Source organism: Girardinichthys multiradiatus, chromosome 9 (genome assembly GCF_021462225.1).
Source record: "Girardinichthys multiradiatus isolate DD_20200921_A chromosome 9, DD_fGirMul_XY1, whole genome shotgun sequence".
NCBI lineage: Eukaryota > Metazoa > Chordata > Actinopteri > Cyprinodontiformes > Goodeidae > Girardinichthys > Girardinichthys multiradiatus.
Window position 1 is genome coordinate 43859785 of NC_061802.1, and position 27782 is coordinate 43887566.

A 27782-nucleotide genomic window follows, 5' to 3' on the forward strand; every position below is an offset into this window, starting at 1 on the left:
CTCAGGAAGTGGATGTCTCCTGCAAACTTGTGCGTCCTGGTGATGCTTCTCCTCCAGACTTTAGTAACAGGGTCAGAAGTCACTGTAGGACACAAGTTAACACATTGTGGGCCTGTCAGCCCAACACCTCTGGATAACTTTGCACGTCTGACTTCCAACTGCGCTGTGGCACGGAGGCATTTTATCACCATGAACAGAGCGCCGGAGCCTGGCCGAGCTGCCCAGGGTGGGGGGGGCATTTTCACAGTTCCTAGAGTGAGTGAAAGCTGTGCAACATCTGCCAGACAGGCGCCTCCTCCCCCTCCACCACCTTTCCCCACACCATGAACTCCCTCCGAGGCACAGCTAATGTGCATTCGACGACAGAGGCAGGATCCACACTTATCTCTCTCCTCCAGATAAACCAGACAGGATGTCTGATTCTGAGCCCCCGATTCATCCCACCTCTGGAAAAAAAATAAGAGAGGAAGAGGTTTAAACATCAAATTGCAGATTAGGATGAGGCTCCCGGGAGCGTTGGGAATCAGAGAGCATGACAGAGACCGTGGGAGTGACATATGCAAACATGATCACATGTAATTACATGGATGGGCCTCCCAGTTTCTATCAAACACCTTTTTCTAGCCACCATTTAAGGATGGAAGTGCTGGACAGGTTTCATTTATTCATGAGCCTTTGCAAACCAAAAGGCATTGTGAGGCTGATTCAGTCACTGCAGTAAAAAGGTGCAAATCCTTTTCAGAGTACAATCACTGGATGTTCTCTTTGATTCCTCATTGCTTTAACAAACAAGCTGGGTATCATGCTCCACCATGACAAATGCTATATAGGTCTTTAATGATCATTACCTACTTTACATGGTAGAAAAGATGCAAATCCAACCAACCACAATATCTGAGCTGTTTCATGGGGCTTACATCAAATTTAAAAGAAATGCACTCTTAATGATTTTAAAGTGAAACGCTGACGTTCAACAAAAACCGGATTTTATTCATTTTTGCCACACGTAGTTTTCTTCCATACAGTGTTGGTAAAAAGAAAGTTTTAAGTCTTGGGATTCTGGATGTAGACCTAACTTCAAGTATACAAAAACTATCATAGAGAACACAATGTCAGGGAGGAAAGGCATCAGCAAGAACCTTAGAGAAGCAACACTCTGAGGAAATGCTGTTCAATAGATGAAGAAGATGAAGAAGAGAGGCTGTATTCCTTTTAAACATGTGAAATAGTGAGTGAAAAGTGAAAGGAGTGAAAATGTTTAAATGTGGTTGACAGGTGGTTGGACTTGATCAAACCCAGCCTGACCTTCAGCGTCTGTGTTTTAGGTGGGAGGAGCTTAAAACAAATTCGTTTTTAATGTATTTTTCTGGACTAAAAAAAGAGATGGACTGGGCAACCTTAAATAGCCACTTCACATCACTTCACATATTTGTGATTTATGCATTACTTTATTTGCTAATCAGACAGTCAAGAAACGTTTAGTAAGTAATGAAACATTTCCTGTTTCTTATGGTTATAAATATGACATGACCAATTATCTCAGCCACACTTCAAAATGAGAAAGACTTGAGAACATACCTTTAGAAAAAGTAGAAGTCAGAAAATAGTCACCCAACTAAACATTCCCATTTCTATATTCGGAACTTGATTTTCTCCTGGCACTACGCACAGGGAGGAGGAAGGTAAGAGAGGTCGAATCTAAAGAGCTCACGGTTAGAGAACTGCAACAGAAAATGACATTGTTGGGTCACCAAGTCTCCATGACAACTATTAGACACTATCTATGCAGGCAGCTTTGTTGTAAGCTAATCACATGTCTGTAGTCTGCAATGTTGTGCAAAGTTTTGTATTTTGTCATATTTGCGTGGAATGAGAGAGATGCAGTATTATCATAACTGTTAAAAAAACTGATTCAGATTTTTTCCTGTGCATTGCTGTATGCTCACACTGAAGAGATCCCACTGAGACAAAGCAGCTGGGTGTACAGGGTGAACTGGATTTAGACGGCTTAGAGGTGAAGACAGGGGAAACAGAAATTTAAGAATTCATTTCTAATATTCATCTTTTTATATTTGAAAATAAATTATAATGAGGATTAACTTTGTAAATTTGTTGGACTGCTGGAGCAATCAGATTTCTTTGGGGGACCAGAACATGAATTTGTTCCCCCACTTTTGAAAATGAAGGAGTAGCAATAGATAATTGTTAAAAAGCCATGTCGGGACACAGTCTGTTTACATTTGACATGTTTACATTTCTAGCATGTCTGGAGGTTTCTAAATGTCACTGCAACAAACTGTGTGCTTTGGTCAAATGAGAGTAAGAGTGAGCTTTTTAGGATTTAAAAGTTGAGGGTGTTTGGCATTAAACTAAGGATAGATACATTACTCCACTGCTAGGCATGGTGGGCCTGTTAATCTCCCAAAGGCCTTGGAATGTGGTGGGAAACACAGGTCTGAGCTAGACAGACGAGAACATCTGAGGACTCTGGATGATCTAGACAGATTGTGCAAAGACGAACGTCAAAGATCCTCTCTCTGTATGCTGGAACGTTCTCAATTGTTCCACGAGAAGTGTTGCCCCTTGGCCAAAGGCGATACTACAAAGTGTTGACAGCAGAATGTTTTCTCCACAGCATAAATGTACAGGTTGAATTTTCTAAATGTGTCGGTGAGAAATTATGTTGCTGCAACAGATTCATTTAGATATCTTCACCTCGGGAGCCAGTAAATCTAATCTCAGTGTTATAAGCACCCATTAAGTATGATCTGCACTAAATGTCATCTCATCAGCAGGGCTTCATGTCGGTCATCCTCAACAACATACAATACATGCAGCACACATGTTGATGTAGTAAAGGAAAATTGTGCAGGAAAGAGGTGTGGTAATTACTAGTCGTGGGTCTGTTTTGGCCCGTGGAATCAGTTCAGCTTGGCAAAGCTTCTCATAATGCTCATGCCACCTACAGAAATGTAATGTATTCCTCTGATCCCAACTTTCATGAAAAAAAAGACATTTGGAAATTTTTCTGGGATCATCCTGCATAATCAAATTCTTTCAAGTTGCCTGAAGTGTGCAGGATTTGAAAGAGAATTTGGAGCATGTCTGAGTCATTGCTGGTGTGGGAGTTTAAAGCTGTGAACTGTTTCTTCATATTGGCCTAAAGCCTCCATAATAAGTGGGACGTGGACCTTATCATGTTCTCCATTACAAGACAAGTGAAATTGTTTCAAAGCATGCCAGAGCAAGCTCTTACTAGGGGAAAAAAGAAAGTTATCTCTGTGAAACATGAATGACCATAAAACAAGAACACTTATGATCCAGGAGAGTCAGCTGTTGGAGTAACTGTCACATCCATCTTTTTACTACAGTGACATGGCTGGTTCATTACTGACCGTTTTCTTCGCATACATTTACCCTGTTTTCGATTAAAGAATTTGACACATTGGTTCACTACATTGTATAATAAAAAAAAGGATAATATTATCTTTAACAATGAGCTGTTTATTTTCCTGCAAGATCAAATTCATGTTTGGTTCAAAAAACATCCAGTTGTGTTTTTGTAAACGAAAGTTGTCGTCATCATATCAGAACTATACTAATGTAACAATAACAGTCAGAGTAAAAGCACATTTCAGCTGGTCATTCACATGTTTTGTTTTAGTCCACTCGCAGTATGCACAGCTAGGTTTGTTTTCATAATCATATGCATGATTGAAAATAAACACAGAGGTGGTCAAGCTGTTTAAGGTGCTCACCCAGGGCAGCATTCATGCAGGGCTTGCCACTGTTGCCATGAACAATGATTTAGTTGTAATTATGTTCATTGCTGGCCTTTCTGCTGGCAGCACAGTAAAAACAAGGGAGGAATGAGAGGAACGTGTGGAGAGAAAAACCAGATTGGTCACAACACAACGTTAAATTTGTCTTCAATACACTGAACAATTTAACAAAATGCTATAATATGTGATCACTTTATTTTACAGTTTTCACTCAATATTTGGTATTGTGTTTGTCACATTACATTTTCAGAAAAATGCATGTTGTGAACCTGAGTGGATGTGCAAAAAAAACTTTTTATGCCCTAAGATGATTGAAAACAATAAAAAAGGTGAGTGAGTCTATGATTCTTTATGTATGAAAATATGTTTTTACGAAAAGGGGTTGAAACATTGTTCCTTTCTGACCACAGACTGCTTTCTGTAACAGTAGGACAGTGCTGACCCTTCACGGTCTCCTTTAATTCCAGAGCTGTGACTGTTTTTCATGGATCTAGCTCCCAGGTTGCTTTTAGGAACCAGAGACCTTCTCTAACCATGGAGCTTTAGCTTAGATCTAATTGGCTCTGGTGTGTCATAATGCACCAGTCTTCCAACCTTTACTGTCCATATACTGAAGGGGTTTTGTTTTTGTTCTGTTCTGTTCTCTCCTGTTTTAGCCGATGCTGCTGTGGGGCTTTGAACTTGTTGGTATTCCAGTTGAGTCTTCCAACCACCCCAGGAGGTGAAAACAGATGGCTGAGCCCTTTCTGAGTCCGATTCTGTTGGGCTACTTCCAGTCAAAAGGAATTTCATTAGTAAAGTATCTGTGCATTGTATAAACACCAATACATTGAATTTGACCATGAAAGTCTGTGTGTTATACTGAACTGAACTTACTAAACTGAAATACATTTGATTTGCCTTTGATTGAAATTTAATTGTAAACAAGCTGGTGCTAAACTGGTTTAGATCTTACTTGACAGACAGGGATTACTTTCTGTTATTTTGTAATTATGAATCAAAGCGAAGAAAAATAACATGGAGTTCCTCAGGGTTCCAGTCTCGGACTACTTTTAATTAATGTCTACATGCCCCCTCTAGCTCAGAGTATAGAGTATTATAAAATTCCTTACCATTGCTATGATGATGATGTATAATGTTATATCACCATATGACCACAGTTTCTAACACTAAAAGGGTTTGTCCAAAATATCAGTGTGGAAGGATGGATCAGAATCCGTATACTACTGTTTTTAAACTTGACCAGAATAAAGGGTTTCCTGTCAAAACAGAACACAGCAAAACTGGTGTTTTTATTTTTAGTAGGTTAGAATATCGTAATGGCTTCTATACAGGTTTCTGTAAAATATAAATCAGGCAGTTACAGCTCATGCAAAACACTGCTGTTATAGTCCTTACCAGAACCAGAAAAAATGGGTCCTATTACACCAGTCCTTAACTCACTGCACTGGCTAATTGTTTGTAAAATGACAGATTTCTTGTCCATGGTCTATAAAGCAGTGAATGTTCTCTGGCCTTGATGCATTTCAGGGTTGCTGTTCAGGTATTAACCTTGTAGACCCTTCATGTCATCAGAGATCTGCTAACTCAGTACTACCAGGACCAGAACTAAAAAAGAAGTAGTAGCATTCAGGCAGTGTTTTGACTTTATGCCCTCAGCTCTGGAACAAACTTTTTTTAAACTTGAGATGTACCAAAACTGCTGGTTCCTTTCTACCAGGCTATTAACTATAGCCTACCCAAAAAAGTCAAATATTTTCATTCTCATCATGTCAAAAAAATGCAGTCACCTTGTGCATAAATGGTGCAATACATAAATACACTTGACTTATCTTACAATATGTATGTGATTGAATTTGACTATGAGAGTTTCATTTGCTATAAAATTCTTACTTGGTCTCACGTACCTAAAAATAATTATTTTATACGCCATTTTAAATCACGCACTCATGTTAATTTTCTGTTTCCAAACAAAAGCTTTGACATTTTTAGGTCACCTGGAAGTTTGTTTGCAGTTCTCCAACCGAACAGCGACCATCTTCAGAACTGCTCCAAAGGGTTTTAGAATCCTTCATATTGTTTCAGCTCTCTTCTTGCGGCCATGTTTCCTTCCAGTCAGCCAGGACCAGCAGATCTGCAAGCTATCGCTTTAGCTGCAGATTTGTCTGCAGAAATAGACTTGTGCAGGTATGAAATGCATAATAAAAGCAAGTTTTTAATTTAATGTACAGGTCCTTCTCAAAATATTAGCATATTGTGATGAAGTTCATTATTTTCCATAATGTCATGATGAAAATTTAACATTCATATATTTTAGATTCATTGCACACTAACTGAAATATTTCAGGTCTTTTATTGTCTTAATACGGATGATTTTGGCATACAGCTCATGAAAACCCAAAATTCCTATCTCACAAAATTAGCATATCATTAAAAGGGTCTCTAAACGAGCTATGAACCTAATCATCTGAATCAACAAGTTAACTCTAAACACCTGCAAAAGATTCCTGAGGCCTTTAAAACTCCCAGCCTGGTTCATCACTCAAAACCCCAATCATGGGTAAGACTGCCGACCTGACTGCTGTCCAGAAGGCCACTATTGACACCCTCAAGCAAGAGGGTAAGACACAGAAAGACATTTCTGAACGAATAGGCTGTTCCCAGAGTGCTGTATCAAGGCACCTCAGTGGGAAGTCTGTGGGAAGGAAAAAGTGTGGCAGAAAACGCTGCACAACGAGAAGAGGTGACCGGACCCTGAGGAAGATTGTGGAGAAGGGCCGATTCCAGACCTTGGGGGACCTGCGGAAGCAGTGGACTGAGTCTGGAGTAGAAACATCCAGAGCCACCATGCACAGGCGTGTGCAGGAAATGGGCTACAGGTGCCACATTCCCCAGGTCAAGCCACTTTTGAACCAGAAACAGCGGCAGAAGCGCCTGATCTGGGCTACAGAGAAGCAGCACTGGACTGTTGCTCAGTGGTCCAAAGTACTTTTTTCGGATGAAAGCAAATTCTGCATGTCATTCGGAAATCAAGGTGCCAGAGTCTGGAGGAAGACTGGGGAGAAGGAAATGCCAAAATGCCAGAAGTCCAGTGTCAAGTACCCACAGTCAGTGATGGTCCGGGGTGCCGTGTCAGCTGCTGGTGTTGGTCCACTGTGTTTTATCAAGGGCAGGGTCTATGCAGCTAGCTATCAGGAGATTTTGGAGCACTTCATGCTTCCATCTGCTGAAAAGCTTTATGGAGATGAAGATTTCATTTTTCAGCACGACCTGGCACCTGCTCACAGTGCCAAAACCACTGGTAAATGGTTTACTGACCATGGTATCACTGTGCTCAATTGGCCTGCCAACTCTCCTGACCTGAACCCCATAGAGAATCTGTGGGATATTGTGAAGAGAACGTTGAGAGACTCAAGACCCAACACTCTGGATGAGCTAAAGGCCGCTATCGAAGCATCCTGGGCCTCCATAAGACCTCAGCAGTGCCACAGGCTGATTGCCTCCATGCCACGCCGCATTGAAGCAGTCATTTCTGCAAAAGGATTCCCGACCAAGTATTGAGTGCATAACTGTACATGATTATTTGAAGGTTGACGTTTTTTGTATTAAAAACACTTTTCTTTTATTGGTCGGATGAAATATGCTAATTTTGTGAGATAGGAATTTTGGGTTTTCATGAGCTGTATGCCAAAATCATCCGTATTAAGACAATAAAAGACCTGAAATATTTCAGTTAGTGTGCAATGAATCTAAAATATATGAAAGTTAAATTTTCATCATGACATTATGGAAAATAACAAACTTTATCACAATATGCTAATATTTTGAGAAGGACCTGTATATACCATCCAAACCTAGTCTTCAATCTCATGCTTCAAACAGCCAGTGTTTGGTCTTTTTCTACAGAATATGTAGAAATAATATCAGGATTTAACTGTGAAGCTGCCTATCACAAAAGCACTTCATCTCACTGCTCAGTGTGCTGTGGATGCAGGTGAAGAACAAGATAAACACAAAGCTTTTCAAACACATTTCTCAGCATCTAGACTTACAGTTAAGCCCAAAATGATTCACATTCCTGCTGAAATATTCAGGTTTAAGATCATCTTTTAATTTTATTAACTCGTTTCTCCTGACTGGAAGTAATATTAACACTTTGCAGCCGCCCAGCTGGAGTCCTTGTTTCTCATAGAGAATCTGTGGAGGGAGCTAAAGATTAGGGTGATGTGACGGAGGCCTTCCAACCTCAAAGTCTTAGAGCTTGATACCAAAGATAAATCTTAAAAATACCAGTAAAAAATCACATAAAAAAAACTGCTCAGCAGTTAAAAGGGTCTAATTACTTCAGAGATATAAATATATAATTTTTTTAATGTACACTTTTAGATACTGTTTTTTACAGATGTCTGTCTCATTTATTGGTTGAATATACATTGAAAATCTAAATCTGGACTTAAATGTAAACCTGAACTCTACAATTACAAATATTACATTATGAACTCTCTCTGCTACAACATTAACAGCAACTTTAATTAATATGTTAGTTTTCATATAACAGTATGTATTTCTGAAGTCATCTGAATTTAACATCTATTATTCTACTTCTGTTGGGAACATCGGATATAACACTTAAAAGCTAAATTGTGCACGGTTCTATACTATGGATGTCTGTAGTCGTGTAGGGAACAGGCTTAAAATCAGTTACAGAAATTTGCTTGGAAACTACTCGTTTCATTTGTGTGAAACCTTCTGCCAGGATATGGAAGAGAAGATGAGCTGAACGTTCCCGTTTTTGCAGGATGTTTTCTGTAAGGTCATTCTTTATAATTTAGCCTTCATCTGTGAACACGAGTGTGACCTTGTGCAGCTTTGAGCTGTCTCAGCAGAGCGTCTGACACAGCGAGACGTCGGCCTGTTTGGGCACAGAGGGTGTATGTAGGTCAGCCATGGGCCTGCACGCTGTGACAGCAGCACTGTCCCCACGCTGCATGGCAGGACGGGGATTGGAGTGGACAGAGAGAGGACCCCCTCACACGTCAGCAGCAATACTTCCTTATTCCCCCCCTTAAACACTTTGACATTATCAGGCCACACAGAGCGACGTCCGCCCTTATTACTCTCACCTTTGGAGCAGCAAAGAAAAATGAACAAAGAAGTGAGACCAAAAAAAAAAAAAATGGATATTCAAAACAGGAATTGGATCTTTGTGTAGATTTTGTCTGAATACATGCAGACTCTAATTCTTTATGTTTTAATCTAATCATGAAACAAAAACGTAATGTTATTGGGGGTTTTTTATTGAAAAAAAACAAAAAAAAAACATCACATAAACTGTTTAAACATATAAAGTTGATTTAGTCCCTTTAATGGTGACATAGTGCCATCTAGTGGCTAAAAACATGAGGTTTAGCTGTAGTTTCAACACTAGTTCTGGATAGACAGCTCAACATGGAGTTAGAGACCTTCCGCAGGTCTCACCTCATGCCACAAAGAAGCCTGACCGCTGAGCATCAGCTTGCTAAAACCTGGTCCATTCCATGAGGTGGTGACCTGTTAGTAATGCTGCTGCCTCTGAAATGTTAGCAATGCAGACGAGTAGAAGGCGGCTCATCGGTTGTAGGGATGCATTGAACCAGATGCAGATTTAATGTTAGTCTTGATGCTGCTTGGCATTTTTCCTGTAGGACAAAGATAGAAAAGAAATGTTGTATTAACGCTTCTCTGCTTCTCCAACCATCAGATCAAACAGTGTCAGTCAGAGGTTTACAGACACTCACACTATGACCAATATTTTAGTTTGGACTGGTTGCTTTTTCTGTGGGGGATGACTATTAAATAACTTAAATATTATTACATATGAGCACCTTTATAAACAAGAATTTGATGCACAAGGTTAAATTTACTGCAGATTTTCTCTTAAATGATCCAAATAGGTGCAGATATATTCAGGCCTTTGCCCTGGTATCATTCTTGACAGGACTGGTTGAGTTTGCACTGGCAGAGACACAGCTTTTCTGCATAGTTCATACATTTTTAATGGGGTCAGGGTCATTACATAAACACTACCAATTCCAAAACCAGTTTTGATGTCTGTTTAAGCTCAAAGCCACTGTCCACAGGGAAGCTAGTTACACATCAACATGAACTGAGATGATGATGATCCATGATCAAATCAAGCCCTTCAAGCTGGACTGAATCTTACAGCTTCCTACATGGACACGTTGTAGTCAGATGGGACCAAACATTAAACTATTTGGCTGCAATGACAAGAATTATGTTTGGAGAACCCAAGAAAAAGCTTTTAAAAGAACATTGGACCAACCATCAAGCAAGGCGGTGGCAGCACCATGCTGAGGGAGAGTTTCGTGCCATTTGTACGTATGTATTTCACAAAGTTAACAAAAGGGAATAATGCAGATGTAGGACAACCTTCAAATTCTTCAACTTCAAAGTAATGTGTGGAAGTTGTTTTGTTGTATAAGTAACTGCTCAAAAGAAAAGTCAGAACGCTCATTAAAAGTCCACATTCATGACAATGATTATTGCCCTTTTTCCACTGGCTCTATTTATCCTGGGTCTGCTCAACTCAGCTCACTTTGCGAGCGTTTGCAGTACTGTTTTTCCCGTACCGGTGCCTAGTTTTTTGGTCCCTGCTCCTCAGCAGGTCCGACCGGGGCTGAGTAGGGACTGTATATGACGTGAACAGACTGCTCTTCAGTGATTGGCCTTGGGACCAGGAGAAATGAAAAGGTTTTTGAAGAGGTAGGGCAGATGAAAAGACTACAATAATATTAAGGACCACAATGGCCGGAGTGGGTCAAACCGAAATATAATTTTACTATTTACAAATCAGAAACCATGCCTGAAGACTGAAAGAAAAGAAAAAGGACACTATGCCGGTTTTCTACATTACATGCAGGCGGAGTGTTGTATTTAATAACATCCTAAATCAGCTGTTCAGACGCACAAACATTTCCACCAAAACACACAAAACAAAACATTCATGACACAGAATGTTTGGTTCAAAAACTTGATGGTCCTTTAGCCAGCCACCATGTTTCTGGAAGAGGGAGCAGGCAGAGATGCTCTCTGCCTGTAATTATATTGTCCACATCGGGTCAAACAGGAGAAAGACCCCCGCTAAATCCGGAGCACGAATGTCCAGTATCCAACCTAAAACTAACTTCACTGCAGTTTTGCTCTTTAAAGTCCTTGTCGTCATTATTGCCATGGCTGAGACAAGAACTTCCTCATAAAAGCTAAAATATTAACTTCTTCAGGGAAACCTTGGAGCAGAACCAGTCCAGACAGCAGTGTCTCTCCTCTGTGCTTCTCCTACCACCCCTCAGATCAGAACCCCTGAGCCTTATTTTAAGTTCTGGCTCGGCTGTGGTCCAGATATTTATCCCAGTGGATCATTTTAGACATGAAAAAAACGTATAAGCGTTCTTGCATATAGAATATTACAAACATTATTAGTATTTAGTTTATATTTACTATTTATTTATTACTTATTTTTGATTGTTTCATACGGATTACTTTAATGAGACAATGTCCCACAGTAACATTAATAGCAGCAAAGCTCACTACACTGACGGCTGGAGGCGGAGCTTCAAGCCATAGCGCCAGCTGTCAGTGGGTCAACGGAAGCAGAACAGGTTCTGTGCCGAGTAGAGGGAAACCGAGTGGAGCGGAGCCGCACTGCCTAACTAGAGCCAGTGGAATAGGGACAAATGATGATGATGAGCGTATGTAAAGTTGTAACCTGTATAAGAGAACATTACAGATATTATCACAATATCCAAATCCAATCCAAACGTTATGCAGGAAACTACATGGAAACTAGATCAACAGGCTCATTGCTAGAAATCAGGTCTCTTACCTGGCTGTCCTTGCTGCTGTGGAGCTACAGGTCCTCCCATACCCCCTTGCTGGCCTGGACCACCCCCGATGGTGACCTGTTGTAAGGTTGGACCTCCGCTCATCATAGGCCCCTGCCCTGGGTGTCCAGGAGCCATGGGACCAGGAGGCCTACACTTGGAAAGCCCTTTTCCAAATGCAACGGCTGCAACCAAAGCATTGGTGTCTCCGGGGTTAAAGGATGGTTTGTTCAGTCGTGATGCTGGGAAGGAAACATGATTAAAAGGTTTTTTAATCCTGATATAGAAACAAAAGAAAAATCCAGGAATCAAGGGCTGTAACATACCAGCACTTTCTGCATCTCTGTCTTCACGAGGGTTGTTCAGCTTCTCCAGCAGATTAGAACACATTTTATTCAAGGCCTGGATCTGTTTCTGTTCATAGGTTTTCAAAATCAACTGTTCAATATAAATGTAAACATCAGAGAGATTATTCAGAGCAGCATCTCACTGACCTGTGCAACATCAGGACCAATACGTGTCGCCTCCGTGCTCAGCTGCTTTTCCTGCTCCTCCACCTCTGGATCAGGTTTGGTTCGCAAGTAGTCTGGGACGATTTCATGGCTGAACACCGGGACGCGCTGCTCTGTGAGGACCTGAGAAACAAAAGAAGTGGTGAGGCAGAATTCTAAAAAACAAAAATAATCAGAGGACAAACTATTAAATGGGCCGACCCTCACCGTCAGATCATCGTCCGGCTTCTGAGACAGGAGCAGCGGGATAATAACCTGGCTGCGAAAGGATGGCGTCTTCTCATTCTTCAGCATTTTATTGATGGTGTTCAGCTGACCAGACAGGAGCCCAAAGTTGTCCAGAACAGAAGGCCTGAGTGAGAGCAACACACAAAGCTGGTTCGTTTGGACAGACGTATTCTACAACAACTGCATATGATGCATGTAAAGGTGTTAAAATGTTAAACTGAAACATTCTACATTTCAGCTTTAAATGAATAACGTTGCTCTTTATTCTCTATGTGAAGTTTAGCATGCAAAGATGGAGTGACGTCACGCAGTTGCGATACAAATATTTTCCCCAAACTCTTTACTTTTTCCATCCATATCCAGGCCTCCTGGTCAATCATATTCTATGCCTTCCCAGATCATGTAGGAACGCTGGCAGGGAAAGTTGTTCTGCCCTCAATTTCAGTGTCCTTTTTATTTTCCCAGAATGTTTGAAAAAGCCAATATGCTCAGCTGTTACAAGTCGTTTTAGGTCAGATTCATATTTTTATTTCTTTTGCAACACAGTAAACAAATTGACTGAAAATCCTCCTACAGTATTGCCTGCATAATGTGCCAAAAGTAGCACAATATTTAGACTGGAAACACTGAATATCAGCTCCTCACAGAGCGGCTAGTGTTAGCAGTATTTAAGCACACTGAGGACAGCCTCTGTCCAAAATGACTCAAACTCCACAGTAAATGATGAACTAGTCACCATGTCAGGCGCTCGTATTCGTTCTCCAGCTTGTAAATGAAATTCTGCAGAGCGTTTTTAACGTGAGCCACCAGAGAGATGAGAGAGTCCACCGAGGCTTCCAGCTGCTTCTCCTCGCGTTGCTAGGAGAAAATGAGGCTAAACGTTAGAGGAAAAACCAAACATCTGACACAAGCTTAGCCATGTAAGCTACATAGCTTAGCAGACAGGGCTAACTAACCGTGCTTCGACGTATGTTAACATGAGCAGAATAAAACACAGACGTTAAAGTAAAACAGTTTTCGTTCAAGGAGGTGTTTTAGAAAAGTTACCTGCATCTTTAAACTGTAAGCTAGCCGGCGTTGGGTACGATAAAACGAACTGGCTTCTTCTTCTTCTGTTATTTTTTGGCAGTTGACAAATAACGTTATGATGTGCATTACCGCCACCGACTGGTATGGAGTGTGGTTCTTCATGGTTTTAAATCTTATTTACTATTACATCAAATTATATTTATTAATTTAGTTTTTTTTGAAAAATCTAACTATAATTTGAATGTGTCTGCTACCTAAACTTCTTTGCAAAGTATCTCTCAATATAAAATTTTCTTTAATACCTACAAATTCTCTCCTTAAAATTGTTCTTTCTTGTTCATATTTCTGACACTTCAATATTACATGTTCTATTGTTTCCTCCTCTCCACAATGATCACATTTTCCTGTATTATGTTTCTTTATCTTAAACAATGTAGAATTAAGTCCTGTATGTCCAAGTCTTAATCTTGTAATTAATCTTTCCTCTTTTCTGCTCCTTCTTCCAGTTCTTACTTCTCCTTCTATCTTGTTGATTCTGTAAAACCATCTTCCTTTTCTTTCTTCATCCCACCTTTTTTGCCACTCTTTCCTGATTCTCTGTTTCATTATATTTCTTGCCTCTGACCTACTAATATTAATTATAAAGCTAATGTTGTTTTGTGTTGCTTTCTTTGTCATCCTGTCCGCCATCTCATTCCCTCCAACTCCTACATGTGCTGGTACCCATAAAAACACTAATATTAATCCCATTCTTTGTATTCTAAATAAAGTATGTTTTATTTCCAACAAAATGTCTGGTCTACCCTTTGAATGATTATGTTTTAAACTTAATAATGCTGAACTTGAGTCTGAACCAATGATTGTTTTTAATGGTTTTATATCCTCCACCCACTGCACTGCTAACAATATTGCTAATAATTCTCCTGAATATATCGATAATCCATCTGTAATTCTTTTTCCTACTTTTATTTTAAATTCTGGTATTATAAATGCTACTCCTATTTTTTCATCTGTTCATCTGAACATAATGATAATAATTGTTTATATATTCTTGTATTATATTTGAATCTAAACTACATTTTGGATCCTTTTTCTTTTCCATCAATGCCATATCCACCACTGCTTCTGGTAACAGCCACGGTGGCACTACTGGCAAAGACAACATTGAACTTATTTCTTTTTCATATATTTGAAATTCTTCTGCTATATTATTGATAATCCAACCAAAACTCTTAATTTGTTTTTTTTCTTTTTCCCAGCATGGTTTTAAAATATCACGTGTGGGATGATCCGGATTATTGCTTTGTAAGTTTATCCAGTAATTTATTGCTAACTGTTTCCTTCTTAGATCTAATGGCATCTCTCCCATCTCTACCTGAAGTGCTGCTATTGGACTGGTTCTGATTGCTCCTGTACAAATTCTTAAAGCTTGATGTTGTATATTGTCTAATTTTATAAGATGAGTGTTTGCTGCAGATCCATAAATTATATTTCCATCATCAATATTTGATCTAATTAATCCTGTATAAATTCTTTTTAATGATGTTCGATCTGCTCCCCAATCAGCACCAGCCATACATCTCATAATGTTTAATATTTGTTTGCATTTATCTATGATTTTTTCTATATGTACTTTCCATATAATTTTTTCATCAAACCATATACCTAAAAATGTTATATTTTTTACTTGTTCTAAAACTTGATTGTATAATTTTAGTTTTATATTTTCTCTTTTCCTTTTCTGTGTAAAGACCATTGCTTTTGTTTTTTCCACTGAGAATTTAAATCCCCATTGTTCTATTCTAATAATCTCATCCTGTATTTTCTTTTCAATAAATTTGATATTACGACCCCTTTTCCATATAGCTCCATCATCTGCAAATAGTGAACAACTGACTTCCTTACCAATATTTTTAAATACATCATTTATCATTATAGAAAACAATAACGGACTTATAATACTTCCTTGAGGAGTACCATTATCTATTATATATTTACCTGACAATTCTTGACCAATTCTTACTTGTATTGTTCTATTTGATAAAAAATCTTTAATCCAGTTAAACATTTTTCCAGTAATACCCATTTTATTTTATTTTATTTAATTAATAATCCTTCAACCCACATCATGTCATATGCTTTTTCTATATCACTAAATACAGCTACTACATTTTCTTTGTTTATTTGTGCTCTCCTTATTTCATATTCTAAACTTAATGCAGAGTCATTTGTGCTTCTCACTTTTCTAAACCCATTTTGATTTCTAGATATATATCCATTAATATTTAAATAATATGTTAATCTATTATTTTACAAATATTTGATGTTAATGCGATCGGTCTATAATTTTCTGGTTTTGTGTTATCTTTTCCTGGTTTAGCTATTGGAATAATTATTGCTTCCTTCCAGCTCTGTGGCAGCTCTCCCTCCTCCCAGACTTTATTGTATAATTCTAATATTTTGTCTTTTGCTTTGCCATTGAGATGTTCTATCATTGTATAGTAAATTTGATCTTTTCCAGGTGATGTAATTTTTGTTTTCCTGATTACAAAGTTCAACTCTCCTTTTGTAAATGGCTCATTTATTAATTTATTTTGCATTAATTCTTTATATTTCATCTTTGTGATTTCCCTACCTCTCCTTCCCTCTTCACTAATATTACTTGAACTATGAATTTTACTAAATGTTTTAGCTAATATTTCTGCTTTTTCTTTATCTTCCGTTATAGTTGTATTATCTATTTTTAATATAAGATATCCATATTCTTTTCTAATACCATTCATTCTTTTAATTTGATCAATTTTTGTTTCTCTCCCTACGGTATTACAAAAGTTTCTCCAATATTCTCTTTTTGCATTCTTAATGATCTTTCTCACTTTTGCTTGCTTTCTTTTGTACTCAATTAGGTTCTGATAAATTGTTTTACTTTTTAATGCTTTAAAGGCTTTATTTCTTAGTTTTATTACTTCACTACATTCTTTGGTCCACCATGGCACAATTTATTTTATCGTTCTGTCTTCCTCCTTCTTTTATTGACTCTTCTGCAGCCTGTAAGATTTTTTTACAGATATTTATATTTAAACTATTTATATCAATCAACACATCTATTTCTTCTAATTTCTTTTGACTTAAATATTTAAATTTTTCCCAATCAGCCTTATTAAAGTTCTGTCTTTTATATAATCCTGTATTCCTGTTATTTCTTAATATTCCTGTTATGATTTTAATGGGATAATAATCACTGCCTACTGTTGTATCTTTGTCAATGTCCCACTCACAGTTATTGGCTAAACAATTTGATACTATTGTTAAATCAATCACAGACTCTGTACCTGTTTTTACATTAATTCTTGTTCCTCTTCCATCATTTATACATACCAAATTTTTTATTTCCATTATTTCTTCAATAACTTCTCTATTTTTATCATTACATTTTCCCCATAATGTGCTGTTAGCATTAAAATCTCCACACCAGATTACTTTTCCTTCTATATACTGCATTAATTCATCCATCAACTCGAATGATAATATTTTACATGGATTATAAAAATTTATTATCTTACTTTTTTTTTTTTTACCATATATTTCAACTATGTATTCTAACTCTTTACCTTTTCCTAATATCTGATATTGTATTCCTTCTTTTATAAATATTCCACTTCCTTCCAGTCTATCCCTTCTGATACTGTTTATCCATGTCTCATGTATACATATAATTTCTGGTTTTTCATCAGTTCCATCTATATACCATTTAAATTCCTGTCCATTAGCGATTAAACTTCTTTCATTCCACTGTAATATTATCATATATTTCTATCAGCTGGGGTTCCTCCTTGCCTTCCATCTGTTTCCAACTTTTTATTAATGTTTTTCCAAGATCCTTCTTTAAACCCTAAGAACTTTTCTGCTTCTCTGACTATTATTTTAATCTTTTCTGTTTTGTGTTTAGCCTGTTCAGTGCAGTTAATGACATAAGCTACAAATATCAATTTTTCCACAGACATTGTGACATTTTCCTCTGATTCTACTTTTCTTTGTTGATAATCTGGAATCCTAATTTGACCTTCATCCCTTGATCTTTCATTCTGGACATTTTTAACTGCTTCAGCATAGTTTATGTTTTTAGTCATTTTAATTTGTTGAATTTCTTTTGCTTTCTTCCATACTTCACATCCCCTGAATGTAACTCTATCTTGCCCTCCACAATTGCAACATTTTTCCTGCACTTCTCCACACTTTGGACATCTTTGTTTTCCTTTACAGACAGCTGCTATGTGACCTCATCGCTGACATTTAAAACATCTTAGTGGTGGACGGATGAAAGGCCTCACAGGAAAACTCAGATATCCTATTTTGATGTTTTGTGGCAACACTGTTTCTTCAAAGTCTATTAAAATTGACAGGCTTCTTACTCTTTCTCCTACATTTTTTGTCAACCTCTTGAGATTTTTTACCTTTGCACCAACAATGCTTTTTTTTTTATTTGTCTACATCTTCCTCCAGAGGAATGCCATAAATTACCCCCCGAATGATTTTATCTTCTCCTATAATCTTCCTCTCTGTCACCGTTTTCTTGCAAATGTTTTCAACTTATAAAGCCTTTCTTCTTGGTTCTTCGGTTTTACACACCACCAGTATATTTCCATCTCTCAAGACCTTCACCATTTCAACATCTATCTTTTTTTTATTTCTCTAGATAGTGAAACAGGACTCAGGTTCTTTTTTCTTCTTCATTTTTTATCTTTAATATTATTTTACATTCTTCCATTCCAATCTTCCTCCTAACTACTCTCTCTTCTTCAGAACTGTTTTCTTCCAACTCTCTTTTACTCCTTTGGCTGTCTAACATCTTTCCTTCTTCTGCTTTACCTCTTCCTCGTCCTCTCCCTCTAATTACTGGCGTCCATTCATCAAAGTCCATATTGTCCTCCTGTGTGTCCATTCTGAACCATTCACATACCAGTTTATGTCTCTTACCGCCACTTGCAGAACCAAATAATCTCTGCCACTGTGGGGTTCTAGGGAGTCCGGCGTTTTCAAACCGAAGTTTCGCGCTCCGCTCCGGTGACTCAACTCTGACAGGTCACCAAACTGCTCGAGGAAAACCACTGGCTTCTTCTTCTTCTGTGTTTTTTATGGCGGATGGAAACAACCTCTAGGTTCATTACCACCACCTTCTAGACTGGAGTATGGATCATAATCTTCTGTATAAACTGCTAATTTATCTGTTAATCTTTTATCATAATATTTAAACCTATAATTAGAAACAATATACCTAGTTTAGAAGCATCTGTAAAGATCTTGATCTATTTTGAATATTCCCTTTCCATGTATTTAGCCACCTCTTTACATTCTAGCTCTCCCCCCTTTTCAAGCAAATATTAGTTGTAACCTAAATCCAAAATCAGATATCTAGGAATGTATTTAACAAAAGATATCCCAAACTTTAAATATTGAAAGCAGGCTGAAAGAATGCCAATCTAAATCAAACCAATGTCACTAATGGGACGAATTTATCTTACGAAGATGGAAAACCTGTCTATTCACATGCAGTTCCCAATAAATTAATGAAATCTATTCATCAAATGAACTTATTTATGAACTGAATTAAGTTTATTTATAAACTTAATTATATATGGAGAAATAAAACCCATTACATAAAAAAGGTAATATAGTGAAGGAACTCTGACACGGTGGTTTATTAACTTATTAAATAGAAAATAAACTGGCTGGGTTAAGCAGCACGACTCCTTCCAGTTTCTGCATTCCCAAGAAATTAGTTAATAAACTGGCTGGTTTATTGCTGCCGGTCTGTGACCATAATGTTGATTAGCCCCCCCCCCCACACACACACATACACACACACATACACACACACTCCCCCACCATATTCCAATGTGGAACAACAGATTTCTCCAACACAGAAATAGATCCGTATTTATGCTGATTGGATGGAGAGGAATGTATGGTTAGTTATTGATATAGTGCATAGCAAAGGTTATTTATTCAGCTATGAACAATTTTGCAGTAAACACAGCTTGAACACACAGAAATCCAAATTGAATCAATTGTGTAATTTTTTCCTCACACCTTTCTTAGCCCATATAAAAAAATTCAGAGATGTTTGGTGTAATACTTCCATTTAAGAAGAAGCAACTTTGCCTCAGTGCCACACCATGTTTAGCAAGATTCTAAAGTTTTTACCCAGTTTCAGAGCATTAATCATTTTGAATTGTATAAAAATTATACACACATTTTATTCTATATACTTCCCATTCTAATGTAAAGGCTGTCATGTATAAAAATCCTCTTCCCTTGTTTCTTGTTTTAACTTTTTCTGTTTATTCATTTTATCTTTGGCATTTCTTGTTTGAACTGTACTTGTATTAAATAGACCAATCCTACAAGTTCTGTATTTAGACTTTCAAGTCTGTAGTTGCAGATAAAGAACTGTGTGCTCGGTTTACCCCAAGTACTATACCGCCAAAATAAAAAGTTGTAACCTGTCCAAGGATGCATGGCAGAATAACTTGAATAGCAATGGTGGGACACCTATTCAAATTTTCCTTTTTACTGTAGGATTTTATGGCAGTAATTTATGGCATAATGCTCATAATTACTAGAGTTTCTATTTAGTGATAAACCCACTTTGGTTCAGCTCGTAGACACAGAATCCACCATAGCTGAAATGACGAGAAGAGACATTTGTCACTGAAACATTTTATTCGTAGATATCAGTTTAGCATACAGTATCAGTTGGCCTAATGCTGATACGATGTTTTTTAGCCCTCTTGCTTCGACAGACACCTATGCTGTTAGTAGAGTTGGCTAATACTCAGGTGGAGTCACATTTTGTGGATAGAAAGTTCAGGTCTGGGTAGGAAGATAGAAGTGAAGCATGTCAGTCACAGTTCTAGTGTTGTGTGTAAACAGAATTGATTTAGAAGTGATTCTCAACGTCTCCCAGTTCAACAACCACAGTCTTCAGCTGGGAGTAGTACTCAATGGTCACCTGGCCGTTCTCCCTGCCAAAGCCTGTAAAGGTTAAAGAGCTTGGATTAATTCCTGAAATAAATCTCATTTTCCTTCAAGGTTACAGTGAAAGAATTCATTTTGAATGTTGAAATCTCCCAACACCCTACCTGACATCTTGTATCCTCCGAACGGCATTTCCACAGCGATGCTGTTGTAGTTATTGATGAAGCAAGTCCCCGCCTCCAGCCTCTCTGCCACACGATGAGCTCGAGATATATCCCTGGAGGTAGAGGTTAAAAATTAACAAAAGGTTACTTCTGGACTTGAACTTCAGAAAGCTACTATAGAGGAAGAGATTAACCTTGGACAAGGTTGACATGAGAAGGCAGTTTTATAATCCAGCCAAGAGAAAGCAATAAATTCATCTTCAAAGCGAAGCGGCAGAGACCTTCATCAGCGATTTCACCACTGCTGAGTGTTGCTCACCTAGTGAAGACACCAGAGGCCAGTCCATAGGTGGTGTTGTTAGCTCTCTGGATCACTTCTTCCTCATTGTCAAAAGGCAGGACAGACATGACTGGACCAAAAATCTCCTCCTTAACACAGGTCATGTCATCTCTGCAGTTATCTGTGAACAGAAGGTGAGTGAGGTATGATGGACAGCAGAATACAAAACACGTGGAGGTGCTACAGTGACAGGTGAGGACATACCAAGGACACAGGGGGACATAAAATACCCCCCCTTCAGTTTGGGGTCACTGGGGACAAAAGCCTCTCCTCCACAAAGCACTTTGGCTCCCTGACAAAAACAAAACACACAGGTAGTGATGCGAGCTGGAAACTCATAAGTTTTTATGTTGATGTCAAATCAAAAGTGTTGGAATAGAACATCTCTGTCCAGAACTGGAGAAATGATTCTAATCTCACAATCCAACAGAATTGAACAAACCTCCTTCTTGGCCTGAGTGACAAACCCCAGAGCTTTGTCAAGCTGGGGCTTGCTGATCATGGCCCCCATCCGGGTGCTCTCGAGCAGTGGGTCGCCCACAGCGATGGTCTTGGTCCTCTTGACAACTTCTTCCAGGAACTGTGGCATGATCTCCCTCTGCACAAACACCCTGGTTCCATTGCAGCAAACCTACACATTTCAGACACACCTAGTAGCTCAGGGAGATCGTTCTAATTTAGATCAGCTGAATAACATGAGCCGAAAGAGAGAGGATCCCATCAGTCTCACCTGTCCTTGTGTCAGGAAGTTGGCCATGAGCGCTCCCCTTACAGCGTTCTCCAGATCACAGTCTTTGAAGATGATGAGGGGAGACTTTCCTCCGAGTTCCAGAGTCACCTGCTTCACCCCCTTTGCAGACATTTCCATGATCTGAGAGGAGATGCAGCAGGGATGGCATCATTCTAACACATCTTGGCAAAACTAAAGCAGCAGCCAGGTGCTGCTGCTGAAAATCATTGAATAAATGATCATCTGTTTGTGTGAACACCTCCTTGTTTTGGCAGATAAAGGACAGATCAGATTTTAATATGTTCTGATATGCAATAAAAGCATGCTTACTGCACTAAACCAGCATCTGTACCTTCTTGCCTGTTGGAACGCTGCCTGTGAAGGAGATTTTGGCAATCTTGGGGTGGTGGCAGAGCAGAGAGCCAGTCTCTGCTCCACCTTGTACCACACAGAAGAGTCCATCAGGTACCCCTGCTTCTTTGTAGATCTCAGCCATAATCACAGCAGTCAGAGGAGTCATGGGAGAAGGCTTGAACACCATAGCATTACCTAACAATAACCACAGTTTAACTCCATCTCAACTATTCTTTTTGTGACAGAATGTTTTACTGGCGACTACTTAAAATGAGAGTTGGAACTCATTGCTGTTCACTGACCACATGCCAGGGCCGGAGCAGACTTTGTTACAGAGATCTGAAAGGGGTAGTTGAATGCTCCGATTCCAGCGCACACACCAAGGGGCTCCCTCCTGCTGTAGGCGAAGGCTCCTCCAGGGAGCTGGATGTGCTGACCTGCAGTCGTTGAAGACACAAACTCATGCTCAGACTAGGCCAAAAGTTCAGAACACAAACGGATGTTGCTGCACCCACCTGTAAGTGTACCAGCCATGCCAGCATAGAACTCCATGGTCTGGCTGGCAACATCAATATCCACCAGAGCTTCAGTGATGCACTTGCCATTGTTGATCACCTCCAGCTTTGCAATTTCCTCCCTTCTTTCCTGTTTTAATGTGGATGAAAGGAAGAAGCTTGAAAAGCTTTCACATTCACACTCTGCAAAAATGTTGTCATTAGTAGAAAAAAGTTGAACTCCTTCATGCAGCATGAAATGGGCCACCCAGACACAAAAGGGTGATTTTGTACAAACGCTGAGAAACAGTTGGGGGGGGCTGTAAATGAGTGACTAGTGTCTCACTCAAGCTTGCAACAGTCAGCTCCAATTTGAGTTGCACAATAATGACAGTAAAACTGGACAGCTTTAAAACCGCCTGACCGGCTCACCCTCGTAATGCGGGCGGCCTCAAGCATGACCCGAGCCCTCTCCATGCCAGACAGCTTGCTCCATTTCAGGTAGGCAGAGTGGGCACTCTGGATGGCTTCATCCACCTCCTCCGCCCCACAGGGCACCAACTGGTGCAGGACACGGCCTGAGCAAACAGGAAGCCAAATATGTTACAGAGGGCTGCGCTGAAGTAGGGAAAAGTGATGCATTTTATGTAAGCTTATTTTCTCCTCCCAAATATTTAGCTCATATTTCTAGATGCCACACCCCACAATGCTGAAGTTCATATCTGAACTGTAGTTGCTGATTCAGCACTTCAGTAACGGCCTGTTTTGCTTCCTTTGTGTTTCAGTTTGATCATCTCTACTTCAGTGTTTGAAAGGCAGACTAGTCAAACCTGGACAGAATAGATTCTTTAAAACACAGTTCTAGATTTATACGAAAAACCTAAAAGGTCCAAGTCCCAAAATTCAACAAAACCTCAATAGTTAGGCTGGTCAAACCTGGAATTGATTGTCCTAAACTGAATAAAAGCAATTTTAATCAATAAATAATTTGTTAAATTTCCTTCTGGCTTGCAAAGCATGTGTGGTAAAATCATCCTTGATTGGCATTTTGCCAAGGAGTAAAAGTTTACGCATCATAAACTGGACCTATGATCTGTGACGCAATAAACTCATTTCATTAACTGTGAATTTCAGTTTATTAAAGTGAAGCTGGTTTACAGGATAGAGAAAAAAAAATAAATGGAACCGTCCAGTTTTGTGTTTTCTTGAATGAAACAAAAGTGTTTGAACCCCTGGGGTCCCATTTGGTTTTTCACCTGTGGCTCATAAAAGCTGCAACATGGATATTATGATTCAGCATCATTTCTTTTTCCCACATTTGGTGAGTGGGGTGGGGGTTTACACGTCAGAAACTGGCAGGAACATAATATATAAAGTAGATTTTTCAACAAGTGGAAAACAAAACCTGAAATTATGAAATATAATGGCAAGATTTATAATCACCCTAAAATGGATTTAGTGTCATCTTCAGTAACAAAGCAAAAAAAAAAAGTCCCCAGGACCAGGAGGGTTAAAGAATATCTGGTAAGTGTAGGACGATGCAGTTCACGGTTTTCTAGAGTATCCTACAGTTTGAACCCTTAGTCCAGATTAGAAGGAGCGAAATAACCCTTCATAAATGTGACGAGTCGGAAGCCAACTTCAGCCTCGTCCACCTAAAGTAATATTCGAGTTTTCCTATAAATCCGAGAAAAACCCTCTATATGATCCTGTTTGTCTGCTGTCACCTTTTAAAATTTAGTAACAGCAAAACAAACTTTGAAATGCACATTACCAGTTGCAGGCTCGAACACGGGCTCGGCCTTTTTCTCCTCCCTGGGTTTCATCCGTTTTCCAGCCCAGAAATTCAGAGGCTCTGTAACCACCAGCGTTCCCGTCAAGGCTCTGGACATCGTGCTGAGGATGGACTGGGCCATTTTCACGGACTGTACCTGAAAGTTTCAGAAAAATGTCTCCATTATGTAATCTCATGGTACCGCTAGCAGAGCAGGGTTAGCTAGACGTGACGTATTCAGAGAAGGTGACACGAGGACAGACTGCACGCCCTGCTGTTGATGATAAAAGTTATAGAAACGTTTTGTAGAAGAAATCTACCGTTGTGTTCTGCAGGGAGAAGCGCTGCAAGATGGACGTCAGTCACAGTCGCAGAGGGATTTTACGCCCCTTTTAAGTAGCCAGGACACACCTCCTGTCAGAGAAACAGCTTCTCATTTCTGTACGGCTCACAAAACTGAAGCTGAGCCAACCCGGCGGACTTTAACCCTCCTGTTGTCCTCGGGTCAAAATGACCCGCCACTGTGTTAAAACCCGCCAAAAACTCCACTAAATGCTATTTTTTTAACTTTAAATTTTATGACTTTTCCTAGATTGGCCCCAACAATAGAAAAAGTGAAATGTTGCTTTTATTCACATTTCCATATAAGCTGTACAAAAAAAGGTACAACGGTGGTCTTCGGGTCAAAATGACCCGTGAGACAAATAGAGTTGAAATCAAGGTCACAGAGTTATTTACAAACCACAGAATGTTACAATGTTTTAGATGTGTCTCAGATCAATCAGTAGCAGAAGTAAATAAGACAAATCAGGTGGTTTCTCGCTGGCTTCAGAAGACCACCTGTTTATTTCCAGAGGTTATAAAGGCGCTGCAGATAACAGGACCCCGAATTCTGTCTGTGCTGAAGCTACGAGTGTGCGTTATACTGCTGAAGACTCTGTAGATGTCCAGCAAGACAACTCTGATTCAGAAGAGAAAGTGCAGGATGTATCCGAAGAAGATGGGGAGGAATACAACCCAGAGCATGATGAATCATCTTCAGAAGAAGAAGAAAACCCTGAAGCTGAAAGAGAGACTTTCCTTTCAAAAAAATGGCAAAATAACATGGTCCTCAGCAGCATATGACCTACACGGCAGGCATGCAGAACAAAACATCATAAAGATGACCCCAGGACCCACAAGGTATGCCGTTTCTCATGCCCATGATATTGTCTCTACATTCTACCTGTTTATCACACCACCAATAGAAAAATAATCCTGGGGATGACAAATCTGGAGGGTTTTCGCAAATATGGAGACAGCTGGAAAAAGATGGATGAAATTGACCTGCAGGCCTATTTAGGGCTGCTAATCTTAGCAGGTGTATACAGGTCCCGAGATGAGGCTGCAGCTAGTCTATGGGATGTTGAGAGTGGAAGGCCAATTTTCCGAGCCACTCAAAGTCTTTCACACCTACTCAAGACTGCTATGATTTGATGACCGTGAGTCAATTCAATTCAATTCAAAAATACTGTATTAATCCCAAAGGGAAATTAGATCTTGCAGCATATTATGAAGGTTTCTTCAAAGAGCCGTTGTAGATGCTGATGGCTGTGGGCAGGAAGGATCTCCTGTAGATGTCTGTCTTACAGCACATCTGAAGAAGCCTCTGACTGAAGACACTCTGTTCTTCTAGGACAGTTTCATGAAGAGGATGCTCAGGGTTCTCCATAATGTTCTTCATTTTATGAAGAATCCTTCTTTCCACAATGATCTCCAGAGGTTCCAGAGGAGTCCCCAGAACAGAACCAGCCTTCTTTATCAGCTTGTTGAGCTTTTTTAAGTCCCTGGCTCTGATGCTGCTTCCCCAGCAGATGATGGCAGAAGAGATCACACTTTCCACAACAGACTTATAGAAGATATGCAGCATCTTGCTGCAAACACCAAATGACCTAAGCTTCCTCAGGAAGTACAGTCTGGTCTGTCCCTTCTTGTAGATGGTTTCATAGTTGCATCTCCACTCTAGTCTGTTGTCCAGGTGAACACCGAGGTATTTATACTCCTCCACCACCTCCACTTCTTCTCCCATGATGAAAATAGTTTTTGAATTATTCATGTTTCTCTTAAAATCTACAATAATCTCCTTTGTTTTAGTCACGTTCAAGATGAGATGATTGTTTCCACACCATGCCACAAAGCGGTCCACCACCTTCCTGTACTCAGCTTCTTGTCCATCTCTGATCCACCCCACGACTGCAGAATCATCCAGGTATTTCTGCAGATGACAGGAGTCTGTCTTGTACTGGAAGTCTGAGGTAAACAGAGTGAAGAGGAATGGTGAGAGTACAGTCCCCTGTTGCACTCCTGTGCTGCTGACTACCTGGTTAGACTCATGTTAGGTATTATTTAGTCAACTCAGAGGTAAGAACGATACAGAGTCAGTTTTACTTGTGACAAGGGTAGCCCACTTTGCAGTGCAACTACAACGTTTTTGACACCCTATCTCTTTATTTATATGCACAGTTCAACAGACAGTTCAGACAGGGTGTATGTGTGTGTGGCTGGTAGGAGGCTGGTTCTCGTGGGAAATAGATAACGGTGATTTCACACACAGGAGGGAGGACTGCACTCAGAGACAAGCTGCATACCAAAGAGCAGACTGCAGGTGCATTACAGCACAAAGTTTTTACATGAGTGATAACAAGTCCTCGCACCCATCCAACAACTCACAACCCTTCAGTCTCACAAACTGTGGTCTGTTTGTCAGGTAGTCTTTGATCCAGGAGATTGTTGAGGCCTCCACCTGAGTCTTCTGGAGTTTCTGACAAAGCAAATCTAGTTGAGACCAGCAAGATGTGTGACAGACAAACTTGCAGCCATAAGAGAGGTATGGGAAAAGTGGGTGGAGCAGCTGCCCTACTTCTACAATCCAGGGCCTGACGTAACAGTGGATGAACAACTGGTTCCATTTAGAGGTAATCTGTTTTCATATTTGTAATAAAAGTGATTTTCACTATTGATTTCTTTGACTGTTTTCTGTGACACTAATACTAATCACTGATGCTAATGTCTTTTGTCGAAAGGTCGTTGTCCTTTCTGGCAGTATATGCCCAGCAAGCTAGCAAAATACAGGTCCTTCTCAAAATATTAGCATATTGTGATAAAGTTCATTATTTTCCATAATGTCATGATGAAAATTTAACATTCATATATTTTAGATTCATTGCACACTAACTGAAATATTTTAGGTCTTTTATTGTCTTAATACGGATGATTTTGGCATACAGCTCATGAAAACCCAAAATTCCTATCTCACAAAATTAGCATATCATTAAAAGGGTCTCTAAACGAGCTATGAACCTAATCATCTGAATCAACGAGTTAACTCTAAACACCTGCAAAAGATTCTTGAGGCCTTTAAAACTCCCAGCCTGGTTCATCACTCAAAACCCCAATCATGGGTAAGACTGCCGACCTGACTGCTGTCCAGAAGGTCACTATTGACACCCTCAAGCAAGAGGGTAAGACACAGAAAGAA

General features: G+C 39.4%; 2 protein-coding genes across 2 annotated transcripts; both read right to left on the reverse strand.

The window, feature by feature from the left end:
• Positions 1-9116: 9116 nt before the first annotated feature.
• Positions 9117-13616, reverse strand: med8 (mediator complex subunit 8). The gene is made up of 7 exons (XM_047374098.1): positions 13450-13616; positions 13139-13260; positions 12382-12526; positions 12157-12297; positions 11989-12076; positions 11665-11904; positions 9117-9460 (listed from the first exon to the last, which is right to left on the reverse strand). The coding sequence occupies exons 1-7, from the start codon at positions 13591-13593 to the stop codon at positions 9390-9392; spliced, it is 951 nt and encodes a 316-aa protein (XP_047230054.1). The 5' UTR covers positions 13594-13616; the 3' UTR covers positions 9117-9389.
• Positions 13617-20135: 6519 nt separating this feature from the next.
• aldh9a1a.1 (aldehyde dehydrogenase 9 family, member A1a, tandem duplicate 1) lies at positions 20136-24742 on the reverse strand. Its single transcript, XM_047373870.1, has 12 exons — positions 24586-24742; positions 24266-24422; positions 22924-23069; positions 22513-22642; positions 22300-22434; positions 21996-22192; positions 21644-21784; positions 21356-21544; positions 21118-21205; positions 20893-21034; positions 20574-20686; positions 20136-20466 (listed from the first exon to the last, which is right to left on the reverse strand). The coding sequence occupies exons 2-12, from the start codon at positions 24405-24407 to the stop codon at positions 20372-20374; spliced, it is 1518 nt and encodes a 505-aa protein (XP_047229826.1). The 5' UTR covers positions 24408-24422; positions 24586-24742; the 3' UTR covers positions 20136-20371.
• Between the last annotated feature and the right edge of the window lie 3040 nt (positions 24743-27782).

Excerpts from the sequence above, each read along its gene's own strand:
- aldh9a1a.1 (XM_047373870.1), bottom strand. The coding sequence starts at position 24,407 with ATGGCCCAGTCCATCCTCAGCACGATGTCCAGAGCCTTGACGGGAACG. Across the intron at positions 21,206-21,355 it reads TCACTCAGGCCAAGAAGGAG|GGAGCCAAAGTGCTTTGTGG; the intron begins GTTTGTTCAATT and ends TGTTTTTGTCAG. Across the intron at positions 21,035-21,117 it reads TATGTCCCCCTGTGTCCTTG|ATAACTGCAGAGATGACATG; the intron begins GTATGTCCTCAC and ends TTCTGTTCACAG.
- med8 (XM_047374098.1), bottom strand. The coding sequence starts at position 13,593 with ATGAAGAACCACACTCCATACCAGTCGGTGGCGGTAATGCACATCATA. Across the intron at positions 12,077-12,156 it reads TTGGTCCTGATGTTGCACAG|AAACAGATCCAGGCCTTGAA; the intron begins GTCAGTGAGATG and ends ACCTATGAACAG. Across the intron at positions 11,905-11,988 it reads CAGAGATGCAGAAAGTGCTG|CATCACGACTGAACAAACCA; the intron begins GTATGTTACAGC and ends TTTCCTTCCCAG.